Source organism: Phytophthora parasitica (genome assembly GCF_000247585.1).
Source record: "Phytophthora parasitica INRA-310 unplaced genomic scaffold supercont2.22, whole genome shotgun sequence".
In the NCBI taxonomy this organism is placed as follows: domain Eukaryota; phylum Oomycota; class Peronosporomycetes; order Peronosporales; family Peronosporaceae; genus Phytophthora; species Phytophthora nicotianae.
This window is the reverse complement of record NW_008649008.1, coordinates 586,944-608,674: the sequence shown is the minus strand read 5'-3', so window position 1 is coordinate 608,674 and position 21,731 is coordinate 586,944. Positions and strand designations below refer to the sequence as shown.

The 21,731-nt window shown below is 49.2% G+C and overlaps 9 protein-coding genes across 9 annotated transcripts; 4 read left to right on the top strand and 5 right to left on the bottom strand.

The window, feature by feature from the left end:
* Positions 1–1,552: 1,552 nt before the first annotated feature.
* PPTG_10619 (hypothetical protein) lies at positions 1,553–2,256 on the bottom strand (the record flags this gene model as incomplete). The annotated part of the gene is made up of 4 exons (XM_008906003.1): positions 1,553–1,791; positions 1,856–1,937; positions 2,012–2,073; positions 2,148–2,256. 4 exons carry the CDS (start codon positions 2,254–2,256, stop codon positions 1,553–1,555), a joined length of 492 nt encoding a protein of 163 aa, XP_008904251.1.
* Positions 2,257–4,227: 1,971 nt separating this feature from the next.
* On the top strand, positions 4,228–5,504 carry PPTG_22754 (hypothetical protein). Its single transcript, XM_008906002.1, has 2 exons — positions 4,228–5,050; positions 5,139–5,504. Exon 1 carries the CDS (start codon positions 4,445–4,447, stop codon positions 4,838–4,840), a length of 396 nt encoding a protein of 131 aa, XP_008904250.1. The 5' UTR covers positions 4,228–4,444; the 3' UTR covers positions 4,841–5,050; positions 5,139–5,504.
* Positions 5,505–6,215: 711 nt separating this feature from the next.
* Positions 6,216–9,078, bottom strand: PPTG_10617 (hypothetical protein). The gene has a single exon (XM_008906001.1). The coding sequence runs from the start codon at positions 9,026–9,028 to the stop codon at positions 6,368–6,370; it is 2,661 nt and encodes an 886-aa protein (XP_008904249.1). The 5' UTR covers positions 9,029–9,078; the 3' UTR covers positions 6,216–6,367.
* Positions 9,079–9,600: 522 nt separating this feature from the next.
* PPTG_10616 (hypothetical protein) lies at positions 9,601–10,964 on the bottom strand (the record flags this gene model as incomplete). The annotated part of the gene is made up of 6 exons (XM_008906000.1): positions 9,601–10,292; positions 10,360–10,449; positions 10,522–10,606; positions 10,656–10,679; positions 10,762–10,817; positions 10,892–10,964. 6 exons carry the CDS (start codon positions 10,962–10,964, stop codon positions 9,601–9,603), a joined length of 1,020 nt encoding a protein of 339 aa, XP_008904248.1.
* Positions 10,965–11,015: 51 nt separating this feature from the next.
* On the bottom strand, positions 11,016–12,981 carry PPTG_10615 (hypothetical protein). Its single transcript, XM_008905999.1, has 2 exons — positions 12,148–12,981; positions 11,016–12,066 (listed from the first exon to the last, which is right to left on the bottom strand). The coding sequence occupies exons 1-2, from the start codon at positions 12,917–12,919 to the stop codon at positions 11,171–11,173; spliced, it is 1,668 nt and encodes a 555-aa protein (XP_008904247.1). The 5' UTR covers positions 12,920–12,981; the 3' UTR covers positions 11,016–11,170.
* A 323-nt stretch (positions 12,982–13,304) lies between these two features.
* Positions 13,305–14,344, bottom strand: PPTG_10614 (hypothetical protein; the record flags this gene model as incomplete). The annotated part of the gene is made up of 2 exons (XM_008905998.1): positions 13,305–13,561; positions 13,585–14,344. 2 exons carry the CDS (start codon positions 14,342–14,344, stop codon positions 13,305–13,307), a joined length of 1,017 nt encoding a protein of 338 aa, XP_008904246.1.
* A 267-nt stretch (positions 14,345–14,611) lies between these two features.
* Positions 14,612–15,082, top strand: PPTG_10613 (hypothetical protein; the record flags this gene model as incomplete). The annotated part of the gene is made up of 2 exons (XM_008905997.1): positions 14,612–14,675; positions 14,742–15,082. The coding sequence occupies 2 exons, from the start codon at positions 14,612–14,614 to the stop codon at positions 15,080–15,082; spliced, it is 405 nt and encodes a 134-aa protein (XP_008904245.1).
* A 980-nt stretch (positions 15,083–16,062) lies between these two features.
* Positions 16,063–18,754, top strand: PPTG_10612 (hypothetical protein; the record flags this gene model as incomplete). Its single annotated transcript, XM_008905996.1, has 4 exons — positions 16,063–16,155; positions 17,067–17,449; positions 17,505–17,978; positions 18,037–18,754. The coding sequence occupies 4 exons, from the start codon at positions 16,063–16,065 to the stop codon at positions 18,752–18,754; spliced, it is 1,668 nt and encodes a 555-aa protein (XP_008904244.1).
* Positions 18,755–18,986: 232 nt separating this feature from the next.
* PPTG_22753 (hypothetical protein) lies at positions 18,987–20,870 on the top strand (the record flags this gene model as incomplete). The annotated part of the gene is made up of 4 exons (XM_008905995.1): positions 18,987–19,303; positions 19,462–19,587; positions 20,214–20,315; positions 20,649–20,870. The coding sequence occupies exons 1-4, from the start codon at positions 19,193–19,195 to the stop codon at positions 20,868–20,870; spliced, it is 561 nt and encodes a 186-aa protein (XP_008904243.1). The 5' UTR covers positions 18,987–19,192.
* Between the last annotated feature and the right edge of the window lie 861 nt (positions 20,871–21,731).

Genomic DNA, 21,731 nt, shown 5'->3' with positions numbered 1-21,731 from the left:
TACCACTCGATCAAGGACGCGGCTCGTGGCAAAGAAGTTGTTCTTCAATACTGCCCCACCTCAAGTATGCTAGTAGACGGATTTACGAAGGCCCTAGGGCGGACTCGGTTTGAAGAGCACTTCACAGCGATCGGATTATTTCCCCTCACTCAGGACAACGCGTCGCGGGGAAGTGTCAGCAATCGCCCCGTGCCCTGAGTGATGTCGCGAGGGCACAGAGTGGAACTGCAACGTAGATGCACTGCTGTGCTTGGCTAAACCAAAAGAATATCAGTCTCGATTTTCCCTCCTTTCTCACAATTACAGCATAGGCGCCGTCTATTTAGCGTTAATCTAAAATGTTTCGAGGATTCAGTGCAACCCAACTTAATGAGTACCATCAGTTTCTTTTTACTTCAGTTGTGGCGGGAGGCTGCTATTCTTCGGCAGGTCTACCTGCCGAAGAAGCAGCTCTCACGCTTTCACTTTATTATGATAAAGCCTACGCAGAGTCGTAGTTGAGCGTTCAAGAATTTTGTCAGTTTTAGTTAACACCGTCTGTTGGACAGAAAACAAAATGTCGAAGTAGTGTTAGTTTAGATTGGCTCGCCTCGTTTAGAACAAAACGATGTACGCGAAGCACCATGCGCATGCTCGAATGCTCTTAAAAGGTAAAGTTAGTTAACTGAGCAAAATACTTCTACGCTATTTTTGACAGTCCTCCCAGCCTAAAGCGAAGCACCCAAGTTCGTGCCACATCAAGTGTACCAAGCGGAAAAAATATGTCCGCTATGATACTATCATGGAGCACTGTGCCGCACCCAGAGTAACGTATTTCGGACGCCACGCGGAAAGTATGTTTCGTACATTACTGAATATACTTGCCACACTAATTTGACCATAGTATTGGAGGTCAATACAAACACCTTGCAGTAGTGAGACCAAGATTCGCGTGTGTTGATGCTTTTTCGTCGACGTACGCAAGTGCACTACCATTATTACGCGTAGTATTTGCTCCTGGCAACAGTGGCTTTGTCAGCGACGGCGTGGCACGAGATCTACAAAAGGCGCTTAGAGTCAATACGGAACTTACCCGTATTGGGAAACCACCCCAGGTTAAAAAAGCCTCTGAACCCTCTTTTGAAAGCAATGACGAACCCTCAGGCAAAAAAGTCGCTAAAAATATTTTCCTAGAGTTACGAGTGTTGACTTTTTCCGCGAGTTTGTTGGAGACATTATGAACAAAGCGGGTCTTACTGATGGAGAAGAATGTGAGGCATTTGGAGCTAATGCAGTGAGCTCATCCGGCAGGGAGAGTGAGGTAAAACCTGCGCATTATGCTGTCGTGGCTGGAGTTTTCTATTTGGTCGTGGAAACTTAATTAGTGATCAGGTTAGCTATAGGTACTTCACAACACTACAGTCGAGTCTGATGCTATTTACGGTGGCGACGTCTAGTGATATCGCTAAATCAGCACTCCATTCCATATAGATCTCGTATTTTATTTTGCTTTTACGAGCGATGAGGTTTTGGTGGTAAACGCACACCCTTTTAGACTGCGGAGCCATGTGAGTCACTCCTCGACGTACTTGGCGAACAGGTTCTCTGGGTTGGTCATGGCCTTGAACTCGAGGTTGTTGCCGCTTGGGTCCTTGAAAAACATGGTCCACTGCTCACCCTTACGGCCTGCGAAGCGGAGGTGAGGCTCCACGATAAACTTGATGTTGAGGCCCTGCACACGCTTCGAGAGGGCGTGGAACTCGTCGACTGTCAGAGCCACACCAAAGTGCGGGACCGGCACATCGTCCGCATCTGTAGGAATAGTCTAGACGTTAGACTGTTCTGAACGATAACTAATATAACTTTGAATACGCACCGACGGGGTTGAAGAAGTCCACGCCACGGTAGTCCTTCGTCGCTTGGTGCACAACGAGCTGGTGGCCGAACATGTTGTAGTCCTTAGCGTTTCATAGCATTCCGGGGGAACGGAGGTCAGTACGACGAACTTGATAGAATCAGACTGAAGACGAACCTGCCACTGCTTGGACGAGCGTCCCTCGATGAAGCCTAGTTTGGTGCCATAGAAATCCTTGGCTGCAGAAATCACGGGGAGGTTATTAACGCATGAGTTGTACCGCTGAAAGAAGTCTTGGTCTTGCTAGTCGTACCTTCCGCCAGGTCGTGAACTGGCACAGCGAGGTGGAAGGGAGGCACTTGTGACGACATGAATCTCTTTCCGACGGGCTTAAGGGACGTAGTAATGGCGCGCTGCAGCATCAGGAGGTCGCTACTTACGAAGTGAGAGAGCTTCAATATGATGATTTCTTCCCTGGCTCTGGATTGGACGACTACCGTGATTGGAAGAGCACGGATAATCTTTACAGTAAGGAGAGTGTCTCCATGTACTTAGCTATCTGTCGATGCAAGGATGGCAATACGAACGTTTAAAGCTAAATTATCTGAGATATATTATGATTTGTTGTTCATTGCAGAGATTTTGGCCCAGGTCTGTATATTATCTGGGTTATAAACTTGAGTTTAAATTAGCCAGGTCTCATTTACGACTTAAATCTGATTTATAAAATACACTTGTCGAGCTTGATGATTTGAGTGATAAACTGGTATCTCCTACATAAATGCTTGCCGTGAGTTTGAAACGCAGAATTGCCCTTCCAGAAGGGCAAAAACGACTGCCAAATCCGACCGCACACCAAGATTGCATGTCTCATGAAAATTCGGATTTAGTTGTAGTTCAAGTCTATTTTAGAGGTCTAAAAAAGATTGAGAACTATCTGCAATGGGCAATAGCCATTTAGTCAGCTTTTTTTTCACTTCGATACAGTTGTCAAGAGCATCGCCAACGATTTACAAATCAATAGATCTGGTTCTATCTAAGCGTTTCGTTTCCAAAATATGCATGTCATCGAGACAAAGCGATAGACTGTTTCCAGGCACACCGAAGAATAGGTGCCTCTATTCCTCGTTATTAGCGAATTTTTACTCCCTCGGCGGATATCCATTTCCGGAGTGACTAACAGGATTCTACATCAAGGTTTGAGTCTGGTGTCAGAGCGCGTAAGTTTTGGCTGTTCACTGTCTTATGTTGCAGCAAAGTCACGTGAGAGGACTACTACTAATCGTCAGCTGGCTCTACAGAAGAGTATCGAAGTGAACCAAGAAACCCCTCCATCGTAATTTCACTGTTCATTTCCGCAAAACCTGTCAGGAGTGCCTGTAGCTCTAACGACCTGTGCCACAGTGTTCTGATCTAAATGAACATGAAGGCTTAAAAAACTGCGGGGCAGTTAAGTATGAATATCTGTTTTTGCAATTAGCTAGTTGCAAACTCTCCTGACACCTACAGATCAAGTCAACCAAAGCCGCAAATGAGTTGTCTTTAGATAGCATAGTGTAAATCATACCAACAACATTTGGCAAGCTTTCTCGGGTGGGTGCATAATTCCCATCGATAATATGGACGGAGTTCAATCTCATCGATTACTTGAGAAAGACATACTTGTAGGGTTGCGGTACAGTTTGATCAATCCTCCAACGTCCACGAGGCCTTCGCCGCCAATAAAGCTATAAAGGGCAGTAGTAAAAATTACGTATTCGTGCACAACCGTTTGCTTTTCGAGAATTCTCATATGCCTGCACGGAAAGAATGAGGTGCAGGCACCTTCCTTCGCGCCAGTATAACAGATCCTCACCAGCTGTAAGCACCTTCTCCATGTAGTTGGGAAGCCCGTCGAGAGATTCATCAGGGCTTGACACACTTTATGGCTTGAAGGACTCAATTTGCCTCCTTGAACGAGAGAATGTCATCGATTTTGACAGACTTGTTGCTGTCAAGAAGATCGTTCGGCTGTTTCCTATCATCTCTTGCTCGCGTTCTTAAGTGATAGGCCTAATGCACCCGTGATAAAGTGAATATCACCGTTGGCAGCGGTGCAGCAGGTTCGATCCATTTAATTGTGGCATCCACGTTGAAAATTCGTCTTGCACGAAGTTTTCATGCCGGAATTTATCCATTACACTAATTGTCTCCTGCCTTCGTCGATCTCCACGACGCGGTTCCCATATACAAAGTCATTTACACGCGACAAATTCCAACAAAGAGGAGAAAACTGCGGGCATTTTGGTTAATGTGTTCGAGAAATTTCAAGCTGGCAAACGGAAGTGGCAAAGAATGAAAGTCGTACCATCCGTGATTACGTCAAGCCTGGAATCAAGTGTATCGAAGCCGCTAAAAAAAAAAAAGCTGATACGTGTACACGTCCGTAGGGAAATAAATATCTGTCGTTATTTATTTTACCACTGCTGCAGGAAAACTTCCTATTCGGACGACTTCCTCGGGTCGTCCTCTTCCCTTGCGTAGCATCTCGAGTACGGGTGTGGGCGACGTCTCGGCTTTGCGTAAATCTCGGGCGACGGCGGCGGACTTGACGACGTGAAGCCGCTCCAGATGCCAGAAAGCGAGCACACGGCCTGCTGTCGCTCCAGTCGCGGGTGTAGCATCCTAGGCCCGCGGAATGGGCATCCAGAGGGCGGAGACGGCGACTCGTCACTCTCTGTCGACGGACAGCGCGGTCTCCTGTGTCCTCTGTGTCTGTGCTGCGGCTCTGCGTCGTCCATGGCCTCAATACGCTTACGCCACGACTGGAGAAGACACGGGAGGCCCGAGACGTCGTCTGAGCCTGCGGCTGATGCTCTGTGCGCCTCGAGGCAGCGACTGCGCATACGCTGGCGAAACTGCTGGATGCGCTCGCACAAGAAGCTGCCACTATCGGAGGGCGAGTCTGAGGAGTCCAATGGTCGGGGCATGGAGTGTATGGCGTTCGGGAGGCTCTGGCTAGTGTGATGGACGTTGTGGAGTGAGCAGGTTCTGCGCCTATGTGTACTAGGAAGGAAGAGCGAATGCACTGTGTGACCATCGCTGGAAGGTCGGAATGTTGGTAATGTCCCATCTATACTCAATCCAAGTTATAATGGCAAGTTGACGACAAGGGGGTGTAAGTGATTGTGGTCGAGCTCGATACCGCAGCAACGTCAATAGATGTTTTTGATGCTGGTAAGTTTTGCTCGTAAGCATTGCTGTATCTGGTTATGATGATGATCGCGGTGGAGCGACTCAATGGCGACTTACGTCGTTGGCGTAGACGGCATTCGCTCTGTGCTGAACGTTGGTCGGGTAGATTGATTGGTACACGCTGGAGCCATTCGCTGTAGAGCTCACTTCAACTCACCTGCGGTCGTGGCATTGAGTGATCAGCGTAGCGAGTCAAAATAGAAATCAGTTTGGTCGCTGTGCAGAAAAGCAAACATGCACGGACGTTCTGCCGACATTATTAACCTGCACGAAGCTCCTGCACACTCCTGTCAGCAAAGTGGCGTTTGAGTTGACTGCAACCATCGCGTGCCTTTGCGTGCAGATCCATTCTTTGCGTACTTTTGGCACACAAAGAACGCATTCGACCAACACACTGTAGCATCAATGCAAACCAATATAAAATGTACTTCCTCGAAGTAATACGCAGTCTGCGGAGGGATCTGCGCCATTGATGGCGTGCTGTTTGGAATTTCTGAAGCTGTGTATTGCAACAAGCGGGTGCGAGACAACATGTTTCTGAGCTTGCGCCGCAGTAGCTATAATCAGATCGGATGATTTTTTTTCGTTTCACGACGAATGTTTCGCACTCCCACGGAACTTCTTCCCCAAGAACGGAAAAGCATCATCGTGCTGGTTAAATTCCAAGCCACTGTCTCAAAGCGACCTAAATAAAAGGAACCTAGTTGTTGCTGTGGCCGGATGATTCCATCGAGTATTAATACTGTAAACAGAGCGAAACGAGTGGTAAGCGAAGAACAACAACATGCACTCAAGCACACCGCCGCTTTGTGCCATATAATCAAGAAAAATATCGCTTAATGACTTTTAATATCATCACAGTCTCTCGCTTCATGTAAAATCAAATCTGCAATAGTCGGCGCTTCGTCCATGAATTTATCAGAACTTGACCAGAATATTCTTATTTCGAAGTATTGATTATGCCCATGCTGAAGGTAAGTTAAGGAGAAAATCTACTGAAAAAAGACATTGCGCAAAAAATTTGGCTCAACGATTTTTAGGCCATATTTTTTACTGTCGCAGCAAAAGAAACGGTGTTGGCTTGCCACAAAACAACATACTACTGATACATGTCTGTACTCAATAAGTACTTGTATCAGTAGTAGTAAAAAAAAAAAGTATTTTGCTTTTGTTTTGGTCGCTGAGTGACTTTGTTCCATCTGGAATTCTTATTAAAGTAGTCTCTGCTTAATAATCTGTTAACTTATTCCCTTCATGTGTGTTCTACTGTTGGAAAGTGTAACAGAAAACGCTTCCGCATCATACGACATCTGAATACGTGCGATGATGTCCTCGGTTGACGCTTCCTGTGCTCGAGTTGATGCGAGGACGACCTCCCCCGGGACTGCGGGACGATCTAGACCGTACGAATGAGTACGGATTGCTCCCTTGTGGTGACGGGAAGACGCCTAAACGGGGCGAACGCTGCACAAACTGCGCGTTGAAGACGTGGCCGTTGTCATCATTGACGTCTGGTTCGTCTTGCACCACGAAATGCTCGTACGCCGACATACCATCACCCCGTCTAGCAAACGGGTCGAACCCGGCAGCAGAAGTACCAAACATTGACACACGCGATGGAGGAGGAGGCATAGGAAGGTTCTCAGCCGCCAGAGCCTCAGCCAGTCTGTCGTAGTTGACCGAGTGGTGGTTGACGACGCTCCGGCCGAGAGCCAAGCGACGACCATCGAGTCGCATCTCGGACAGCGAGTGTACCGACTCGCGGTTCATAAAGTACGCGGCTGTAGCGAAGTCGCTCGTTGTGCTGATCTCCTGGGACAGCGACTCGGCCAGCTTCTGGTCCAGCAGTGCCATTCGAGTCGCAATGTTGGCCAGTGCAATAGCAGGCTGGATGATCAACACTCCTAGCTCTTTGAGCTCTTTACTGAAGGTACAGTCAGGGATGACTGCAATCATTCTCGGGTGGTCTTCTCCCAGCAGTTCTTTCATTGTCCGGACGTGCTCTAAAGTCCGCATACCGTCCCCAGTGAAGATGAGAACGTCTGCTGCCGACATTTGGTCGTTCTTTTCTCGATCTTTGATCTTGTTCTTGTATTGAATCAGCTCTCCTTTCGCCGACCGCTTGAGAATTGTTTCGTTGATAGAATGCCACTTTTCCGCTTGCTCTTTGTCCAGTAGAGGCACATTCACTTGAGCTCCGTAGAGTGACAATTCCAGCGCAATCTCGAACGCCACCTCGTCTTCACCGATAACCACAGCACTTTTGACCTTGTAGAATGGTAGTAAAGCACGTGGATCGCCATTCCCTTGAGTAATATTACTACTTGACAGGCGACTGCGAGTATGAAGCAGAGATCGACCACCGTGAGCGCTGCCGTCGCTCTCGGACGTCTCGCCATCCGCAGGCTGGGCCTCAGCGACTCGGTCGTACTTGCTCTCGCCTGCTCGACTGAGGCCAATGGCACACAACACTGGCCCAATGATCTGGTTCACCACCACCGCTGCTACGATTGTCGCTGCAAACTCTGCAGCCCACGGCTCAGTACTCAACGCTTTGACTTCATTAGCCAAACCCAATGCAACACCGGCCTGGGGTGTCATTGTAAGCCAGAGGTTGTTGTACTGTCTTGGTGGAAGTTTGAGCAGGAAGCGACCACCGAAATAACACGCGATGAAGACAGATACGAAGCGCAAACACACGTACAAACTCATGAGCGGGATGGCGTCCACCACTTTGTCCAGCTTCAATGCCGCTCCTGTCATGACGAAGAACGGCAGGAACATGTACGGAGCCACAGTATCTAGGATCACGTGCATATCGTGACGAATCAACGAGTAGTGGCCAGCGAGACAGGACGCCACCATGAGAACCAGTAAAGGCTCGAATTTCACTTCCCATGACAAGCCGTACGAAGCCACTGTGGCCTCACTGATCGTCGTAGTAGAAATGTAGAACACGTAGCCCATTGTGAGCCATAGGAAGCCCTTGACATACAGAGACACGCGTGTTGTCCAGAACTCTGGTCGTTTGGTACGTCTTCGGTCGATGGCTTCCACGTAGGCGTTGTGTGGGTGCGGCATTCTATCAGGGTCCGTAGCTGCTTCCAGGTCTCTGTACTGACTGTAGTTGGACGCAGTGATGGACGTCGGGTCGTGTAGATCCATGTGCTCTTCTGCTGCGCTTCCAGGGATCTGGAAGATGAGGATGATAACGAGGCCCAGCAGGGCTCCAAGCAATAGATTAGACGCCACAATGGCCAATGTGAAGACCAGATTCCCCACGGATACACTCAAGTCTGCGCAGTAAATAGAGCAAATGATCCGTGAGATAGAGAAGGACACTAAAACCACGAATTCCGCTGTCATCGTGGCCCCAAGCATGAGATTTGTGAATGGGCCGACGCTGTTGAGCTCGATCTTGATGGCCATCACCGTCGCGGGCGAGCCCAGTACGGAGATGGAGCCGAACATGAGAGCGATACCCAGTTGGCAATTCGTGATAAAGTCGTCATAGAAGAAGGCGTTATTGGCCAGTAAATGTACACTTGTGAGGACGATCATGGCCACAATGTAAAGTACACTGAGGAGAATGAAGATCTGCTTGAGTTGCGGTCTCAATTCCGGTAGATAAATCTCCTGTCCGGCTTGGAACGAGATAAACGACAATGCCAATGCACTCACGTACGTCGACAGCATGTCCACCAGCTCTTTGGGCAGTAGATTAGCCACAAATGGTCCTGCAATGATCCCGATCACTAAATATCCCGTGATTAGCGGCAGTTGGAAGAGTTTGGGGAAGAAGAGACCGAGCGGGTGCGCGGCCACGAGCACGACGATGAAGGCGAGCGCATACTGCAGCGTGTCCGCGGTGTTCCCCCACGAGTTGAAGGGGATTGTGGCGTCGTCATCGGCTGCTATTACCACGTGGGCCAGCAGCGACGAGAGCAACAGCACCAGCATCTCACCCTGGCGAAAAAAACGCCGACCCGAAGACACTTAAGCGATACTTGACAAATTCAGAAATGGAACATTTTAATCATTTTAAAGGTTTTCGCAGGTGGCAGAGGGTGCCGTTGAAGTTTACCTTAACTTTAATAAAGTTTATAGAAGACTGCCGTATTATCGTGACGTACAGTTAATTAACGTTTCTTTGGTGTGTGTGCGAGTATTTTTGCTAACGATGGACTTGAACGCGCCAAGAATGTCCATCTCCGAGCAGGCAGACGGCAATGCTCGGAAACTTTGGGCTGTCTCTCTTTTAATGCATTTCATGGCTAGATGCATTGGCAGTCTGAACTCACGGCAGACGGTAAGCTCTATGGTGGATCCCTCGGTCTCTGGCCCGTTAGTCGCTGCGTTTAATCACTTCAACATGAGATTAATGCAAAGCGTGCATGATACGGTGTGTCACCCGGCACCACGGATTTGGTCTGAAAAGATAATGTGGGCAGTATTGCTCACTGCGACAATAATGATAGTTTCTGGTTCTTGCAGCCGATGAAATGTTCGACATGTTGCTCAAGTCTTCGGTATCAATCCTTGCGCGTGGGTCGATCCTGCATATCCCGCAGTCTTCTTTTCCGTGCTCGTTCAAGACGCTCTTCCTGACTCAGAGGCTTACGCGGCCCAACTGGGACGATATTCTGCTTCTTGCCACCCTTTTTGACGTTCGTGGCTGCTGCCTTCTGCTTGCGTCGAGCTCGCTCTTCGTCCGAGTCGCTGTCACTGTCGCTGGACTCGTCGTCCTCGATAATGTAGAGTTTTCGTCGACACGGGCAGCAAGTATAGTACAAACACCCCATTCGCATACGAGCCGCCTGTTCTTGTCGCTTCTGCTTGGCAGTACGCTCCATCTCTTCCTTCCTCGCTCTCTGGGCCTCGTCACTCATATCTTCGACGTTTCCTGCTGCTGCTTGTTGCGCGAGCTTTTCGTAGTGCTCGGAGGCCAGTTCCTCGATCTTTCGCTCCCACCACTTCTCTCCAAGTGTGAAGATCTTCATGTTCTGTTGGATACGGAATGCAGGATACAACAGACTTGGGAACTGTGAATGGAGCTGCTTGAACTCGCCGAAATCGATCTTCCCGTCTCCATTAAAGTCGAAGGTCTTAAGTGCATGCTTCATGTTGCTCGTTTGCTCGTCTTCGTGCAAAATTTCTAACAAGTTTGTCAGCTCTTGGCCCTCAATTGTGCCGTTCTTGTCATCATCGAATACGTTGAAGCAAACTACCGCAAGGAGATCGTCAATAATGTAAGCGGCTGTAGTGGCTTTTGTAAAGACGATGGAGCTTACATTTAAGCATGTCCTCTTTATTCAACAGGCAGAACTTTCCCAGGGCTTCGACGTACTCGCTAAAGTCCAGGACTCCACTATTGTCTTCGTCTATTGCAACAAGAAGTAGTATGATTAAAAAAAATTCTGCCATGAAGTGGATTTTGTTATTAAATACCGCACCGATGAGGGCGAAGATGGCATCACCAAACGGAGAATGCTTCTCGTCGATGGAGGCGTAGAATTCCGTTCGGTCGATTGTACCGCTCTTGCTGAATCAAAAAAGAACAGTCAGTTCTCCATACACCCCCTGTTACACTCTCTACTGCGCTTTCCAAGTACTGCAGAAAAAAAAACAAGTCCATATCTTAAATGAGAAAACAACAACAACAAAAATGCATATGAAGAAAGCCTAATGTTAACCTCTTTATCGTAGCGAGCAAATTTGCCGTAGAGCACAGTGAGATCCTTGGCTGTGACTACAGTATCGTTAACCAAGCATACGTTAGTGGTCGTGAGAATACCGTCTCCTCTCAGTAATCTATTCACGAACGCTTGAGCTTCGTGATCATCTGCTGCATGCGCTCATCGGGCACAGGCACCTGGTTGCTCAGCACACCACCCATGCTTCTTTTAGAGCACCTTAGTACTCAACAGATCAATCTAACTACCAAATATGGCGGACTCACTAACAATATAAGGGCGTTACGATCGTATTTGAATTGTAAAAACTGCTGGGAAAACGCATCACTACGAAGAGATTAATCCACCTAATCCGTGACAGTTTGGTTCTGTACTGCATGCTTAGCCGTGCACTTAACTCAAGTGTGACTTACTCCTTGCTCTGCCAACGAGGGACAGCCATAATACGCGCCATGCCGCGGTGGACCTGTGCCTCGAGGTACGGGCCTTCCACCACCTCTCCGTCCACGCACATGAGGTCGGTGGATCGCTCTGGAACAAGCTTGAAGGCTCGCGTGCGCACCTGCTGCACCCCCTTCTTGTCCATGTGATCACCCGTCTCGATAGCGAGCATCATAGCCAGTAGATCCTTACGAGAGTGAGCGCCATCCATGAACGTGATGTAGTTGTAGCCATCATCAAACCCTGCACCAGGAGCAATTAGAGCGTCCGAAGCTGCATGCGAAACGTTCATGACCCACACGATACGGAAATGTCCGTCCAGTTCCTTCCATTTACCCTTTTCTCTCTTCTCTTTAGCTTCGCCATCCTTCGAGTCCTCCGGCTCAGTCTCCTTCGGAGGACCTTGATCCCCATCGAATAGATCCATAGCTGGGCGTTCGTTCGACTTGGGATCGTGCGTATCAAAGTAGCGTGGCGGACCCTGGCTCTCTTCTTCGTCCAGATACCAGATTTTACCGGGATACTCCGGTCTTTGGAACACCAATTGATTGATGAACGCGACTGTGAAGCGAAGTCCGCCCAGCATACGTAGCTTCTCGGAGCCAATGTCCACGTCGGCGATCGAGGCCCATTCAAGGGACAGGAACGAGTACGTCGTCTCCTTTCCGTTGCGTACTGACGTGATGTCCAAGTCGTGAGGCAAACCTTTTGCCAGGATATACGCAGCGTTCACTGGCTTGCCCTTCTCCTCACTCTGGTGAGCGATAGAGTGCGCCAGACCGTTACCGGAGCCGCCCGGGATGATGCCGATCGGCTGTCGAATTGCATCGTTCCAGTCTGCGCGCTTCATCAAGCCCTGCACAACTACACAGTTACAGCATCATCAGAAAACACCCTAACTTCACACTCTAACCAACACCCCAACTGCACTCTAACCGCACTTACTTTCGTACAGACTCCCGTCTCCACCAACTGCCACCACACAGTCGTAGACACCCAACGGTACGTCCATGACGATCTCCATCGCATGGTTGGCGTGGTCCATGATCTTCACCTCCGTCTCTACATTAGCGAAGCGAAGCACAGGCGCCACTTTGCTCTCGTAGATCTGCTGCGCTCGTCCCGGTCCACTCACAGGGTTCACCAGCACCAGGAATTTGCGCTGCGGCTGCTCGACGACTTCCAACTGGTCCAAACTTTCCAGTTTCTCGACATTCTCCTGGTTCCTCGGATCCGCCGCAAAGTTGATGATTTTCTGCAGTTTAAGCACTTGTTGCATCTGGTCTCCTGTAAATCTGAAGAAAAACTCTTCCAGACGTCGCTTTTTCAACGTGTTGGGCTTGTGGCTCTTGCATATGCAGGCGAAGACGCCCAACAGGAACTTCCTGTCGTTCTGCACGTCCACAGGCGTCTGGACGAGCTCTCCGTCCGCTGTGAGCACATGGGCGCCCAGTACATCGCCCCACGAGAGCTTGAGCGTCTGCTGCTTGTTACCGGTGGCTTCAACCACGCAGTGTGACGGTGAGAGACGGAAGCGAGCGGGTTCGTGGCTTGTGGCGCGCCACAAAGTTTTGACCACTTGTTCCAGCTGTAATTCCGCCAATAGAGACTCTATCGATGCGGGACTCTCAGGAGAGGTAGACGACACAGTGGGCTTTGGTTCTGTAGAAGGAGGGGCGCTGGAAGGCGCGGGATCAACTGCAGCGGGCTCCGACATCGTCGAGGCACTGGTCAAATTTCGTACTGACGGCGTCGTTCTAATCGGCGGTAATTTTGACTTGGACTTTGTATGCTGCTGATTACTACTTAATGTCGCGTGACCAATCCCAGTTCGACAATTTGAGACGGGATAACCTGTGAGATTTGGTGGGCTGTTGGATTACTGGAACGGCAGAATTCCCGTAATCAATAATAATCGTGAACAACGCATTCACAGAAGCTGCCCCAAAGTGACAACGAACGAGTTCAACGTCAAGTGGCTTCACCTTGAGACGGCGCTGCTGTCGTGAACGCTTCCACCAATTGCAATGTGGACTCTCACGCTGCTTGGCAGGGCTGAGATGCCTCGGCTTTAAGCAGAAGTCATAACACTATGCTCTTGATTACATGTATCTGGCCTCTAAATCCGAGGACTCCAGGACGAGCAGCCAGGCATTGTCAACACCACCTCCCGAAGGAGGGATGAAGTCAATAAACGCGTTGTTGGCGTTCACATCCACCACTGAGTCGGCGTAGTATTCTCCGTCGCGTGGAGAGAACCAACGGGCTGTGCCCGAGCGAGCCAATCCATTGCCCAGGTTCAGGCTGAAGGAACCTCCGTGACCAGTGTACACGTAGTACCGATCGTTAGTTTTCAACGCTACATGGAAATGAATCGGGTACCATCGTATGCATTCACAGCCACGTCTGTATGTCCGTTGGGGCTGGCCAAAAGCTGACGACCAGGCTCCAGAAGCTCGAGTTGTTCTATGGTAAGATTTTGCAGAGGCTTGGTGACGTGCTGGATCTGCGTGGCGCCTTCAAAGAAGATATCGCGACGCCACGAGCCCGACACATTTTGGTTCACCGAAGGTTCGTAATAGTCACTGGCACGAAGAAGATCAGCGGCGGGCTCGTACATTTGCCACACGCTGTTGGCACCGTACGTGAACCCGGCAGCTCCACTGTAGACGCCGTTATAGAGACCCGTCCGTACTTCTGAAGCATTCCAGACCGGAAAGCTGGGGTCGAAGTTGTAGTGGCCTCCTTCGTAGTGGTTCTCCAGACCAAGCACCGGGCCTGTGAAGCCGTCGAGCATCTTCGCAATGAGTTTGTAGTTCTTAGTTGAGTCTCCGGCCTCGTATGGGGTGAAGGATCCAAGAGACTCGGGCGTGGCGTGACCGGACTGCACTGCGTCAATTGACACTCGGTCTTCTTCCTTCGGTAACATGAGGTGGCCGATCGCTTCCGGAGTACTCACTGGTCTAGCGATTCTACCAGAAGTAGGGTGGAACAGCACAACAGCTTCGTACCCTTGGACAGCCTCACCGTCCTTCACACCGGAACGCATGTTCACCCAAAGGTGCGTTGTGTCCTCAATGGTGCCTACCAAAGTAGTTGGGTCTACTACGGGGTTAGCAGAATACGATATGCTTGCTTCCATCAGGTTACGGGCCCAAAGACAGTTGGTATCACCACCAAGGATCTTTGGGACACACTGCAAGGGGGGAAGACCTCAGAGCCACTTTGACTGAAGAACTTCTCCATCTGCGTCTCCATCCCAGTATCCGCAGTCGTGAGTTGTTGTCTACGACTCAATTTCGACTGAGAAGACTCAACCAAAGACTCAAAGTCAGCATTAATCTTAGAGAATAACGGAACCACGCGCCCCAATTTTTACGGAGATCTGCCGTTCATCAACTCCTACACGATGCAGCCGAATGAAGCATACTTCGAACTCATCGACTGGGCTGTGGAGCGCGCTGCCAGTTACGGTATCCTGATGGTTCTAGTGCCTGCATGGGGGTAACTGGATTAGTGGTGGATGACATGGCACGAAGGAGCCGCTTTTAATGACTCGACAGCGTATGAGTGGGGCAAGTACATTGGTGGCCGCTACCCTGGTCTGAGTCACTTCCGTAAACGCAGTCCGGAGATTCAATATTCCGCTCAGTTTAATGAGTTTCTGACAAAGTTAAAGACGGTCTTGTCGGAAGATTCCGAAGCGTGGAAGACTGTCAAGACTGTGGACATCAGCTTCTTGAGCTCAGCGGAAGATCCCAGTGTCGACGTCTCGCCTGCTGAAGCGCGTGCTTTCCTACACGGAGAGGAAGAAGTGGATGTCAACTTGGCTGCAGCCTCGCTCAATTCTATTTGCGATGCCACGTTTGGCAACCACTAGATGACGAGAAATAGTGGTGTTGGTGGGAGCAACGCAACCTAAAAACTAGTTCTGACCTTTCTTTCCGATTGTCTTTCTAGCTCTACGTTTTTCGTCGTTATTGTTCCTTTCCCCAGCTTTTTTTTTCCGTGTCACCCCTCACTCTACTTTTACGAGAACTGGATGGTGAGTATTGCAGATATACTGGGATTTTCTTAACACGTTTCATTCTAAACATCCGGTCAGCTAACGACTGATCACGGTTATCCAAAACTTTCTCAGAAGGACGGGTATAGCTTACCAGAATTTTGCGTTTGCGACCTCTGCTCAGCGCTGATGCCAGAGAGTTTAATCGGAAATGGGTTCATATTAATACTGGAAATACCTCGTATGAACAGCCCGCAATGGATTTTTTCCACGATAATTTGTAACCTGAGTTAGCATTCATGTATCAAAAGTGTTTCTCGCGGCATAAACAATTCTGTAGTGCTGCAGTCGCTTGCCACTATCCAAACTTTCAGCGTTCAGCAGCATCACATACGACGCACAGCAACAGCAGGGTATCCCACGACGCACCAGAGTCCGTGAGGTGAGCTTCAGTGAGAAGCGCTGTGCTTGTGAGCATGTAGGTGATGAGCGTTATACACAAAGAACTGTGTCGGGCCCGTTGAATGAACGCAATTTCAGCAAGGGACAGGAACGCGTTCCAGCTCGTTAACGAAGTAGTCTAGATGCACAGCACGTCTTCAAGGATCCGGTTGACTTGTTCAGTCTGTCCATCCGTCTCTGGATGCGCCGCTGTCGACATCAGCAGATTCGTGCCGAACAGTTTGAAGAGGCTCGGTAGAAAACGCTGGTGCGAAGCGTGGGCGCGGTCGGAGACGATCGACTCTGACCAACGTCAACGAAGTGTACCGCGGACGCCTCCGCGGTGATCAAATCTGAAATGAGTATAAATGTGAGCTATGTAGCTGAAGCGGTCGTCAAAGACTAGCACATCCATGCATCGTCCAGTCAAGTCGAGCGACAGATCGAAGTGGAAGTACATCGACGCTAAGCACGAAGATGCGTGGCAGCAGGAAGAGGCCAAGTGCGTCAGTGGGCATCAGAGACGATTTGACTCGTTGAAAAGCCTCGCAGGTGCAAACACACTAGCGCACCTACTGTACATATCAGGCTAATCAAAGTTTCAGGGAATGTGGTGTGACAAAGCATCACCAGCACCGTAAAAAAATTTGATAATCACAACAACTGTAGATTTTCACAACAAAAATGGAAGGAGCACTTTATATTATGAGAAAACACAAAATATCTGTATATAGCACACATATTGCCATGATGAACACACAAAAGCGAAATCTCTACCGACCAGTCATCTACTCCGCAATTTGCCCTCCAAAGAAGAAGCCCATCACCCCTTGCTCCAACAATCATTCCTAGTAATGCCTCGCACACTCGACTGGACCCTTCTTGCCTGCGACTTGTCCGTGGACGACAGCAATATGCTGCTATAGACAATGAAAGCTTACAAGGCAGTGAAGAGCCAGCTTGCACCGTGCACATTCTGTATGTCAGCAGCTCCCTATTCCATGCGCTGCACCCTCATGAAATGCTCGTGCGACCAGTGTAAGGCTGTAGAACCGCACGCCACCTGGCGTGACAAGAAGCTCACGTGCCTGGAGCAGGGATTCCGAAAATACAATTTTAATTAAATACTTTTGTATTTTGGTTAAAAATTATTTATTTTCGGCTTTGCTTTGACATGCTGAAATATTTGTTTTGGTGCTCTTCATCTCCAATAACTCTACTTGCAGTCTCTGGGCGGTTCAGTTTGACGAGCCGAACCGCAATCACTGGCCCACAGGTCGCTATTGCTTGGATGGAGCACGTCCATCGATTTATTGGCCATGAACTCTCCTAAATCCGTGTATTTTCACTTTGAGTAGCTCTCATACAGCCAATTGTCTACTCTACTCAACGCGATGCCTGCCAAGACCTCGCGTAGCGTGCCAAGCCACGTCGAAAGCCCGCTTCAGCGCTCTCACGAGCGCCGAAGAAGGCGAAGAAGGCCAAGCCGCCGAAAAAGAAGGTCCACACAGACCCGTTCACATCAAAGCAAGTGTCATCTTTCTACTTCAAGGCTGTACTCGACGATGATGGAGAGCCTACTGCAGTATACGTATGCCGCTGCGGTGTTCAGCGCCGAATGGAGCCCAACACTGGCTACACCAATCTACTTGGTCACGTCTTCATGTGGCACACGAACTCTGTCGCCGAGATGACCAGCGCCAGCACAAGTACTGGCACGTTGGATGGGTTTATCGACGACAAGACCCACAAGGTCTTGGATCGACATGGTGCTCTCGTGCAACTTGCCCTTCTCATTCTGTGAGACTAGTGCTGCTTCTAACTACGTTAAGATTGGGAGCCTTTCGACGGACAGCCTGGTGAAGTACATGCGACTGTTAGTCCGTGAAGTCGAAACTGTAATCGCTGGTATCATGCCTAAGTCGTTTGGTATCATTTTTGACGGGTGGACTTTCCGGTCGGAGCATTGTGTCGCAGTCTTTGCGTCCTTTCGCCACGACGGCAAGATGCAGACCATTGTGATCGCTATAGCGCCAATTATTGATGATGATATCCGCGACTACACTGCCAGCAGCAACGTCAAGATCCTGGACGTCATTCTTTCCTACTATGGCCGGAGCAAAGCCAGTATCGCTTACATTGTCGGAGATAATTGCTCCGTGAACGGTGCTGTCGCTGATCAGCTGCAGGTTCCGATGGTGGGCTGTGCCAGCCATCGTCTGAACCTAGCGGTGAACTTACTTCTCGCTGGCGACGACAAGCTACTCGATAAGATACAGAAGTTGATGTACAAGGTGAAAAATTTGCTGCTGGTGTCTGCAAAATTTCGGTGAGTTTAATCTATGATTATGTGTGTTCTGAAATTTAATGTGCTTATTTTGTGCTAGTCGAAAAACACTCCTTCGACCTGTTCCTAGACAGGACACTCGCTGGTCATCTACTTTTGCTATAGTTAACAGATACTTCGAGCTGAAGGAGTTTCTTAGTGACGACGACGAGGACGAGCTAACTGGGTTTCTGCCAACCCGGCGAGAGGAGAAGCAGCTGAAGTCGATCCTCGCCAACCTCAAGATGTTCGAGTCAACCTCGAAGAGGCTGCAAAGTGCAGACACGGTAACACTACTCGACGTGCGCGACCTGTTTGACGCGCTCATTGCACAGACGCCAGAAGTCGCCCACTACCTCGCTGCTAATGCAGCGATCGTCAAGAGCCCTGTTTTCGCACGAGCTTGTGTGAGTGTGCTGCTGGGTCGTGAAGGCGCGCTGAGTGACGACGACAAGGCTATGCTGGAGCCGCTGGCCGCGGGAGCAGCCCCACTGTCGAGTTCTTCGGAGACAACGTCGCTCGATGAAGGTTTCGCCACTGTTACGCTCGAGCGTGCGAGACGGCTTCGTCAAGCTACTTCACGCTTTAACGATCAGATAGCTGTGATCACTCCGACTTCGAACGTCGTCGAGAGATTCTTTAGTCAAGCGAAGGCAGTAGTTGGTATGCACTGTCAAGCCATGACTCCATTAAATGTAGAAAGTATCCTCTTCCTGAAGGTGAACCGCTCGTACTGGAGCGCAGCAACGGTGCGCAAGGTCGTCCGTGGCACGCAATAAGCTCACAATATTCATACTACACACAAACGTCTATGTATTTCTTGCAATAAATCCAATTATTGCAGTCAACTCTGGAAGGAAGACATGCAAAGTTATTTGTATTGCTGCATTCACGAACCAAATAACAGTAGCATTTTCGGAACCCCTGATTACAGGTGATAGCACCGACGAGGATTCGTTCCTAGTTGGCGTTTCAACTAAAGCGCTGCTACGCTCGGCCGACCGTGATTCTACTGCCTTCATATTTCACATCGACGCGACCTTCAAGCTAGCTCAGGCTAGCTACCCGATGATTGTATGCGGAATGTCCGACGGGTCAAGGAAGTTCCATTTGCTCGCGCTTTTTAGTTGGAAGAACAGCATTACACGGACGTGCTTGCCGCACTGACCACTGTGTAAGCCCGAGTCGTAGGGAAGCGACTAAATGTGCGGTTTGTAATGGGCGATGCCGATAGAGCGCAGTTCAACGGTGTCAAGAACGTGTTTGGTGGAGGGGCGGAGTACACCTACGGTCCGTCTTGCTTAAGGAACGGACTCATCAACTCCATGGTGATAAAGTGGCTGAGGTGTATAGAGAGAGTTATTAACCTTCACTTTTCCACATTGAAGGCAGAGTTTTTAGCTCAAAAAGAGGGGCTTTTCGCTGGTTGGAAGTCCTCCCCGGAGCTCGACAACTTGCGACTTACATGAGGAAGCAATGGCTTCAGGGCAGCTTCGGCAACTGGCAGATATTCAGCACACCGGTTGGGTTCACGTCTACAAACAACCCGTGCGAGACATTTAATAGAGACTTCAAACGTGACTACTCACAGAAGCGGAAGCTGAAACTCGCTGTACGGCTTGACCAGGCGCGCTACTGCTGTAGCCACCAGTCGATGTCGCCCGTAGCGTTCGCAGAGTGACGACAGTGGCTTCTGACTCGCACAACAGCTCTATGCCGAGGTAACCTCCTGCACGAGCACTCCTTTAACCGGAACAGCATCAGCTTCTTCGTAGACGAATGCGACAGCAATACCGTCCGGGTACTTGCAAAGCAGCGTCTCGCTTCTACATTCCGACAAGAGGTCGATCGAAAGAAGCCTTGGAAGTCGCAGCTCAGTTCTCGGTCAATTACGCCAGGATGGGCAACCTTCTACTGGATGGACTGTGAATCTAGAGCTGAAGCACTGTCCGTGCCGTTATCACGCCAAAATGCGAGATTGTGTCCACCTTCAGTTTGCTCTGCAGCTTCACAACTATGTCGGCGGAGACGGAGAGCGGGTAATGGCAAACCGTAGCAAAAAAACGTCGACGCGACGGTTAGGACAAACGTCAACCAGAAGGTGGTCCTAGCCATGGGGGCCATGCACTGCAGTGTGAAAAATAACTACTACGTGCACAAATCTACGCAGGATTAGTTCAGCAATAACGTTTGAATACTAAGTCACATGAAGATACCAGCACTATAATGCCACCATAGCCTGCCGGCAGCTCCAAGCTCGCTATGTCTTCACAGGGGCGGCAGCACGCCTACGCCGCCAGCGCCGGCAGCTCCAAGCTCCCAGGATTCCCAGGAACGCGGGTTTGTATACTGGCTGCTAGTGTGCTTCGCAAAGGGGGATTTTCGTGAAAAATGCCTTTGGAACGTTCCGATGGTGTACCCATCCTCCAAAGACAACATACCGCTGTAGTACAGCCTGTACATGTACGCGTGTTGACCTGCTCCTTCCTGCGTTGATCAGAGAATTTAGAGTGTTAATGATATTTTCTCATGTGGTGTACGTCTCTCTGCAGATCACACATAGTGAGTGCGCTACCAGCTACCAGTCGACTCCTTATTTTGCACAATAGATGTATATGCGTCGCTCGTGTACGCGGAGGGAAGACTTCTCATTAAACATGCGAGAGATTCTAGGAGAGTACCGCCCTCGGATCAGGCGCAAGTTGGAAGCAGAGGCTTTGTCTCGTACAAGCTACTACAACGCCAATGGAGTGCTTCGAAGGTTTCAAACTGTCAAATATGCTGGCAAACTACAAGCAAGAGGGCTTTTGGTTCCCAGAGATATACGCGCTGGAGGAGCTGGGTAGGGTGGAGAGTTTACAGATGGACACAGACAACGTCAAAAGAATCCGTTAACTAGGTAGTTCGAATATAGTTTAGTGGCAACCTTATTCCCTAAAAATGAACCCGATGTGCTTGCCGTAAAACCAGAGATTCCTAAATCATATTCGTGAAATTTCTATGACTTTGTCTTTGGTGACCAATAGGATAGGCTGAGGAAACGCGGCTATGATGCCTTCGTCACGCTTACAAGAGGAAAGTAAGGAAGATAACAGAGAAATAGTGTTTAGGGAGAGTTTTGGTTAACGCTAAGCTGCACACTTCAGCATTTCTCTTCAACTTAACAAGCTCCCAAACACTACATTCTAACTCAAAACGACGGTAGCATTTTATAATCAGGAACCAAGAATACTCAAGTACATGTAACCCAAAACGTACACATAATTCCCGTTGATCTTGCTTTTGCAGTTATATACGATGCAGTTGTGGTTTAAGATAACTATAAGACAGCCGTACTTAGTATAGTGAGCATTAGTATTAATTCTAGTGATAACGATGCTATTACTCTCAAGAGCTCTCGAGGGACTCGCTGCAGTGATAATTTTATAGGAGTAACAATAAGGCCCCAGCCCTGGGAGGTGTTGTTGCACGTTTAATTAACCCTTTCCTAAACGCTGGATTGTCACTTTGATAAAGTAAACTAAACTATTCAAGTTGTTAAGAGATCAAAGAGAGCCCCCATCCATAAGGCCACGATACTAGCCTCTAAGTTACTTTTTTAATAAGTGGAAGGGAGATGGAAATATTTTGGGGTAGGAGAAATCTTCATGCCAAAGGGGGAAGGTTTTTGCCCTTTCATGAGGCCACGACACTACCAAGTTAAATTTGACAAATACTTTTATTAGTTATTGTTAGGACCACACCTTGGAAAACCGA

Bases quoted from the DNA above. Each gene is read 5' to 3' on its own strand.
- PPTG_22754 (XM_008906002.1), top strand. From the start codon at position 4,445: ATGCCAGAAAGCGAGCACACGGCCTGCTGTCGCTCCAGTCGCGGGTGT.
- PPTG_10617 (XM_008906001.1), bottom strand. From the start codon at position 9,028: ATGCTGGTGCTGTTGCTCTCGTCGCTGCTGGCCCACGTGGTAATAGCA.
- PPTG_10615 (XM_008905999.1), bottom strand. From the start codon at position 12,919: ATGTCGGAGCCCGCTGCAGTTGATCCCGCGCCTTCCAGCGCCCCTCCT. The intron at 12,067-12,147 runs GTAAGTGCGGTT...GTAACTGTGTAG, and splicing joins AGACGGGAGTCTGTACGAAA to TTGTGCAGGGCTTGATGAAG.